The 7,043-nt window shown below is 59.3% G+C and overlaps 1 protein-coding gene across 1 annotated transcript in view; it reads right to left on the bottom strand.

The window, feature by feature from the left end:
- Positions 1-351: 351 nt before the first annotated feature.
- LOC127022577 (sarcalumenin-like) overlaps positions 352-7,043 on the bottom strand; it is a 23,966-nt gene continuing 17,274 nt past the window's right edge. The window contains exons 9-12 of the mRNA XM_050906207.1: positions 3,942-4,098; positions 3,123-3,239; positions 2,158-2,391; positions 352-1,368 (exon numbers count right to left, since the gene is read on the bottom strand). Of these exons, the coding sequence (XP_050762164.1) occupies positions 557-1,368; positions 2,158-2,391; positions 3,123-3,239; positions 3,942-4,098 (1,320 nt within the window). The 3' untranslated portion in view covers positions 352-556. The remainder of the gene's footprint in view (positions 1,369-2,157; positions 2,392-3,122; positions 3,240-3,941; positions 4,099-7,043) is intronic.

Below are 7,043 nucleotides of genomic sequence, written 5' to 3' on the forward strand. Positions count from 1 at the left end.
ACCGGGTGATCTAAAAGTCTCGGAAAGAAAAACAAGATCAATATTTGCAGAGATTTGTAGGATGTTTGTGCCTGAAAACAACAGCTGGGACCTGGCCTCTCTTTCCTTGCCCAGCGCTTTGGCCCGGGGCTCCCGGTGATGCCCCGGGTTAGTGTGTCACCGCGCTCCCCTGTGCTCTCACGCCGTGCCCTCGTTCTCGCTCCCTGCCAGCTTCGGAGATGCAGAGGTTGAAATTCCTGTTCACGCACTCTTGGCACCAGTGAAAAAGCAGCTACAGTTCTAGCTCACCGTGCATTGCTCATACTTACAGCTTAAACATTGCCTTCTACTTGAAAGAACAAAGATAAAATGTCAGGAATTCACAGTTTTTATTCTCTTTCTTATGCCCACCCATCTTCCCCTGCCATCGATGTCAATGACCCAAAGTCCTCATCGTACAGGCATCGCCTTTGCCAGTGCGGCACTCAAAGGGTTAACAAACCACGGCTTCTTGGACAGATAAGACATAAGCTCATTCACTGGTAGGAACACGTGGATGGTTATATTACAGAACACCTTAGGGTTTCCTGTAGCGATTCTTTGGGGTTTCGCCACAGCCAGTGATGTCGCAGGAAAGAACGCTGGGCTTCTTCCCCAAGCCGATGCTTCCCAAGAGATCGGGAAGCTCCCGAGTGATGGCCTTCTCGATCTTCTCTAGGAAACACCCTCCCATGTAGGAACACTGCTGAGACAGCAGCTTAAAACTGGTGATGGGGTTGATGCCAAAGAAGTCCTTGTAAGCCTCGCGGTTGGGGAGGTCAAATTTGCTGACATTGGTCTTTGCCAGAATGGACTTAAAGATAAAGAACTTGTCAGGATCTTCCACAATGTCCCTGAACACCAGTTCTCCATCGCTAAAGAAGGTCATTTTGTCCTTGTAGGTCTGTAGATAGCGATCGACCAAAAGGGCGTGGATGCGCACCCGGATGGCATGCTGGCGTATGAAGGCGATCTTATTTTCCATCCTGTTCTCAATCACCTGGTTGAGATCTTCCAGGAGCGATATCTCTTCTTTGAGGAACAGGTCTTTGTGGGTATCCGGATGGTACTCCTGGGGCCAGAAGGAGCTAACGTACACCCTGGGTGGCTCCGTGACGTTGATGAGAGGAGCCAGGCTCCAGAATAAGGCACCGTAGACTCTCATGAGCTCCTGGGTAGCCAGGCTGTCGGCTTTGTTCAAGATGATTCGGATCTGAGACTCGCGGCCCTTCAGCTGGCGAAACAGCATCTCCAGCTCCAAGCCCACGTCCAGCTTCGTAGGGTCAAAGACAACGAAGATGAGATCAGCTCTGTCAATGAACCACTGGCACACGTCATTGAACGGGTAACCTTGAGGAGAGGAAAGAGAGAAATCCAGCAGAAATGGCCAGCACGGGATGAGTCCCTTCAGGTCAAGGGGTAGATAAACCTTGAGCCTGCTGTGCCTCACACCCTGTCTGGGTTGGACAGGGTGTGAGACACAGCGGACTTCCCATGCAGCCTAGAACCTGTTTCTCATGTGCTAAAACCACTTCAGAGTTTCTCGGCGTGAAAACCCATCGCTGTGTGCCTGGGCCCGCGACTACGTGTCTCCCTCAGCCTCACCTCTAAACCTTCTTTCTCCCTGCTGCTGGCCACAGATTCCTGCTGCTCCTGTGAGCAAATATCGGCCACATCATTGCTTCCCCCAGTGGGCACCAAGTGGGTCGAGAAGCCCTGCTGATCTGTCCTGGCACCCCAGCTGCTGTGGGGACGGACCGGTGCTTCTCTGGGCCCTGCTGTAGCACCAGCCGTTGGCAAAGCCTGGCTCCAAGGGTGACAAACGGGACATTAAATGCTGAGCTGAGGCAGACAATCAACAGCCCAAGGAGTCCCCAGGAAAAACCTTGCCAAAACGCCTGTCTGTCATACCTCCAAACAGCAGAAGCGGCTGCTCTAGCTGATGACACTTGCGTATGTTGCCCAGGTCCCAGCTGCTGCTGCCATAGCCATGGGCAGACAAATCTCGCCATCCCCTCCAATGCAAGACCCCTTTTGTAGCCCTGGGCTCTTCCCCGTTGTGCTTCAGCCATCTTTGCCATCTCACATCGTTACAGCATCTTTTCTGGAGTGCACCAGATGAACCCAGTAAACCCCTACCTCGTTCTTGCTGCTTGCGGTTTTCAATGATGCCCGGCGTGTCCACGAAGGTGACTCGCTCCAGCAGTTTGTGGGGCACCTCGATCCCTATCAGCTTCTCCAAGAAGTTCTGCCCAAACTTCTCCAGGGGCGAGAAGGAGCGGGCGCTGTCAGCAGCCATCACGATGCCCTCGATGGTCTTCAGCTTGGGCCCGTGCATGATGACAGTGAATTCGGAGGTGGTGGGTTCTGCCCCTGCCCAGCAACGAGAGGAGCAGCGGAGCTGTGAAAGCCGTGCCAGGCAATGGACATGACAGGGCTGGCTTGGGACTAGCCAGGGAGCTCAGGAGCATCGCTCGCTTGCCAAGAGATGCTGGGGAAAGGCAAGCAGCGGGGCTATGAAATTCTTGCCAAACCTCTTGAGAAAATGCCAGCAGGGCTGTTTTCTGCAGGGACTGGTTGTTCTGGAAGTGGCCTGACTGCACGAGGCGGCCTGGAGAACCACCTCCCCGGAGCCCTCATTACTGGGGCGCGGAGCTGGCCACGGACATCTGCTCTCAGCTGCGAGATGACATGCGTGGGAGCAGGGAGGAGGGAAGGGGAATGGCTTTTCTCCTGGGAGGGTGAATTAATTGGCTCCACGTGAGGAGGGAAGGGGACAAGACAAAGGAGAGTTGCCCTTGTGACGTGAGTGCTGCTCTCACGGTCAGGGTCGGAGGCAGTGAGCCCTGCGCTGCAGGACGGGGATGCTGCGGGGAGAGATGCCCTCCTCCTCCCGGGGGAGGGTGGCCAGGCCCTGGGCCGTGGTGGGGAACCTCTCCCTCCGCGTGGCACCGCGGCCAGGCGACACGGACCAGATCGTAACCTCCCTGCCGTAACGAGGGGGATCAAAGAGACGTGGCTGGGAATCGCTGACTGCACGGATGCAGAAATGCAGGTGCCGGCACGCCCTGGGCAGAGCAGGGAGGGAGCGGTGAGCGTGGTACCTGTGTAGAGCTGGTAGGGAGTGTCGTCCAGCCCGAGGAGGTAGTTTATCATGGAGGATTTGCCGACGCTCCACGGTCCCAGGAATAGCACCATCGGCTTGGAAGTGATCTCCCCATCTGCGGAGAGGGGAAATAACAAGAGGAAGTGAAGAAACAATAGCCGTCGCCGCCGCGCGATTAACTCCCGGCTGTAACGAGCATCCCATCTGAGCGGCACGGTGATGCTGCCGGGGAAACAGCCACCCTTTTGGGGCCGCCAGCCATTCGCGAGCCAAGGCATCGCCCAGCGACGGGCCCCAGTGTCTGCAGGAGTGGGACGTCACCATGCTCTGCGGGAGGCCCCACCTCACTTGTCTGACATTCTCTGAGGTTTGGCCCTTCTTAGACTACGGGAGGACTTGAAGGTCTTTGAAATCTTGTCTCGGTTTGGTTCTGGTTTAGCTGGAGTGAGTTTGGGGCTGGCTGTGGGGGGGAGTGTTGTTTGAAGGCAGCCACCGCGAAGCACGGGACATGCGAAGGAGGTGGCCATGCTGCAACCAGGCGAATGCCTCGTGCAAAGGGAGCTGGGGTGGTTTAAGGAGCAACGCTACGGCGCGGTGCTTGATAAGCGCGGTCTGAGCCTTGTGCCAGCTGCCTGCAAGCCTTTCCACCATACCCTCGCAGGGATCTGCCCCCGGGTCGTGGCTCCCAGCCCTCCGGTCGAGCAGAAGGTCCTTGCCTACATGTGGGCTGGGTGCGAGGCTCCAGCCCGGTGCGGGGAGGGCAGGCTGGGCAAACGGCCCCACTTTGGGTGTGGGGAAAGGCAGAAGGAGAACTAACTACAGTCCCCATCCGCGCTCTTTGAGTCCCGCAGTTTGCTAAGGGGCTCAAGGAGGCTGGTGATGGGCCCGTAAGGACCTGTCCCCGTGCCATACAATCGGTCCGGGGGCAAGGAGGTCCCTGAACACACGCAGCCACTGCCCTCAGGAGCAAATCCCTGCTCGAGCGGGACTCGTGCAATCAGCCTGTGCCCACACCGCTCGACCTCCCCAGCCCCCAGGCCACTGGGCAGGCAGCCGGCAGAGCCAGAAGAGCCCCTGGCCCTTGTCAGCCCCCAAGCCGTGCCCAGGACGGCCAGGAGCCTGCTAGTCAGCTGGAGCCCAAGTCAGGCCAGAAATGGAAGTAAAAACTGGATGAGTGAGTTCCCGTTGGGGGGAACCTTCCCCATCCCCATCCTGCGCTCAGGGCGGGAGAGGGTCGGTCCCACTGCTGCCAGCTGGAGCCCAGCCAGGGGAGGGGCTGGATGCCACTGGAGGAGCTGGGAGCTGCTGTCTCTCAGCCAGAGCTGAGCTTTTCCCCATGGCACAGGGCGAGGAGATGCCCTTGGGGGACCCGCGCTGCCCTCGGCACCCTCTCTTCAGCCCCACGCCTAAGGCAGAGCTATTTTCCCTGCGACGGCTGAGAGACCCCGCTGCTCTGTGCCTGTCACCCATGCAGGAGCAAGCAGCTTTCCAGCAAGCCAGGGATCCACCTCCAAGGTGAAGGGAGCCGCAAAGCCCACGTGGTGCTGAGCTCCCTCTCCCGAGGGTGCCGGAGGGCACCCATCCGACCATGGGTGCAGGAGTTGGGCAGAGCGTGCCAGCCTCCTCCTGCCTGCATCTGCCCATTGCAGGGCCACCATGTCACCGCTGGGGAAGGGAACGGGCTGGGGACATCTCTCCATGGGGCACGGCTGCGTCCATGCAGCTCAACCCTCCTCCCCAAAGCAGGGCAGCCACAGCCGAACCAGGGGGATGGCCCTGCCCGCTGCCGGCTCCCTGCCTGCGAGCCGTGGGGATCCAACATCGTCTTCTCACACGGGACAAAAACAAATGTTGAAACCTCAGACTTTCGTTATTAATCACTCCTCTGTGCCACTCTATCGCTGCTGCTCTGTTCGCTTGCCGGCTTTAATTGGGTTTCGGATGATTATTATTATTATTATTATCCCCTGTGATGTTGTGCCAGAGGTTTGAGGCGGGTCCCCGCGTGCTCTTTCGTAACACGTTCCTGGCCAGGCGTGGCTGTGTGAACGCAGGCAGCCCGCGCGCCCCGGCTCCGCTTCACGTCCCCACCTCTGCCCCGCTGTGCCAAGGCGGGCAGCCATGCAGGCAGCCCCCCTGTCGGGTCACCGACGGCTCGTCAAGCCCATCTCTACCCCTTGCTTTGGGAGCGGGGTGCTGGGAGCCCATGGGCTTTGTGGGCAGCGCCAGGCACTGGATCCTTGCAGCTCTCTGGGTAGCGCAGCAGCTCCGAGGATGTGAGGCACCCACGCATGGGTCCTCCTTGCTGCTGCCCAGGGTCTGGGAGAGCAGAGAGCATCAGTCCCTGCTACATCCCCCCTGCTATGTCTGTCGGCACTGATTTGGGTCACCTTGATGGTCTGGCCAGGGGAAAGGAGCCAGTCCTTGCTGGCTGCAGGGCAGGGATGGTGGCAGCTCCATCACGGCAGCTCTCTCCAGCCACCCTGTGGCTGCTCGCTCCCAGCCCAGCCTGCCTTACTCCCAGCTCAAGCTCACCCTGGCTCAAGCTCACCCTGGCTCAAGCTCATCCCAGCTCGAGCCAGGCACGTCCTGGTGGCATTCGCAGAAGCAGTCGCACGCTGGTGCGTGATCAGGCCCTGCCTGCGAGCAGGGGGGTCCTCAAACCTTGCACCCCTTCATCTGTGGTCGTGCTTAAAACACAGCGGCTTAAAACACAGCTTCTCTAAGCTGCCAGGTTTGCAGGGTAAAGAGCACGGTGCGATCCTGCAAAGCGCCTGGCAAACAAGGCCAGGAAGGTCATGGCTCCTTCCACAGAGCCTGCATTTGTCTTGGACTGTTCAGCTCTGGGGGTAGGAGCAATTTGTTCAAATAGTTTTTTTTCCTAGAGCAGTGGCTTTCTGGGAGGTTTTACCATGTTGCTTGCAACGCCAGGCTGCCCTTGGGTGGGAGCACTGCTGCTCTGGGGCTGGGATTAACCCTGGGCCGGGTCTTCTCCCTCTTTGTCCTCAAGCCCAGCAGAAGTGCCTGGTGTTGGCTCACCCCCCGTTGCACAAGTCTGTCCCGAGGATGCTAGGCAAAGTGGAGGACGCGGCAAAACCTCCTTCCTCTCCTGGTTCAGACTGAGCCACGGGCACGAAGGTCTCACTCTGTCCTCAAACCGCCCAGGAAGGCTAAAACACCTGGGGAGACTCTCCCAGCGTCGCCCACGCTGCCACCCCATCCCTGTACCACAAACACCGCCGGCCGCTCTGTCTATGGTATGGACGCACTGCCCGGCAGCCCTTGGAGGGCTGGCCAGCTTGCTCCCGAAGCTTCAAAAGCCACGAGTATCCACACGGCACGTGTGCCCGCGGACGGAGGGACAAGCCACACGTGGCTGCAGATTGCCTGCGCCTGCCTCCGTGCCGTGCTCCCCGTGTGCATACGCCCACACAAGCAGCACGCGTGTGTGCGCCTGCAGCTAGAGATGCAGATAAGACAGCTATCGAAATATGCTATATATATCTACAACCCTCTCCGCTACTGGCACGCTGGCACGACAGGGAGCCAGAGGCCCTCCAGGCGCTGGCAGGGCTCTGCCGCGTCCGGGGCCAGGGTGCAGAGGAGCCCGTTTCGGCAGGATCCGGCAGTGGGGGCCGTGGGGTAGGACACGAGGGGCAGAAGATAGGATTTCCCCGCCTCATAACGCAGCAGGGACATTGTCCCCGTGGCCCAGCAACTGACCCAGGGGAAGGGCTGGGTGTTGGCTGGCGTTTCTTGGCCCGTCTCCCATCTCCTGCTTCTCTGGGGGGGACCTGGCAGCACACCCCCGAGCAGGATAGGCAGGGAGAGGAGCCAGCTCTGGCTCCCGAGGGGGCTGAGGCCGCCGCGCAGGGGCCAGCCTGTGTTACTGGGACAGCTGCTGCGGGCTCATCGGCTT

This window comes from Gymnogyps californianus, chromosome 15 (genome assembly GCF_018139145.2).
Source record: "Gymnogyps californianus isolate 813 chromosome 15, ASM1813914v2, whole genome shotgun sequence".
NCBI lineage: Eukaryota > Metazoa > Chordata > Aves > Accipitriformes > Cathartidae > Gymnogyps > Gymnogyps californianus.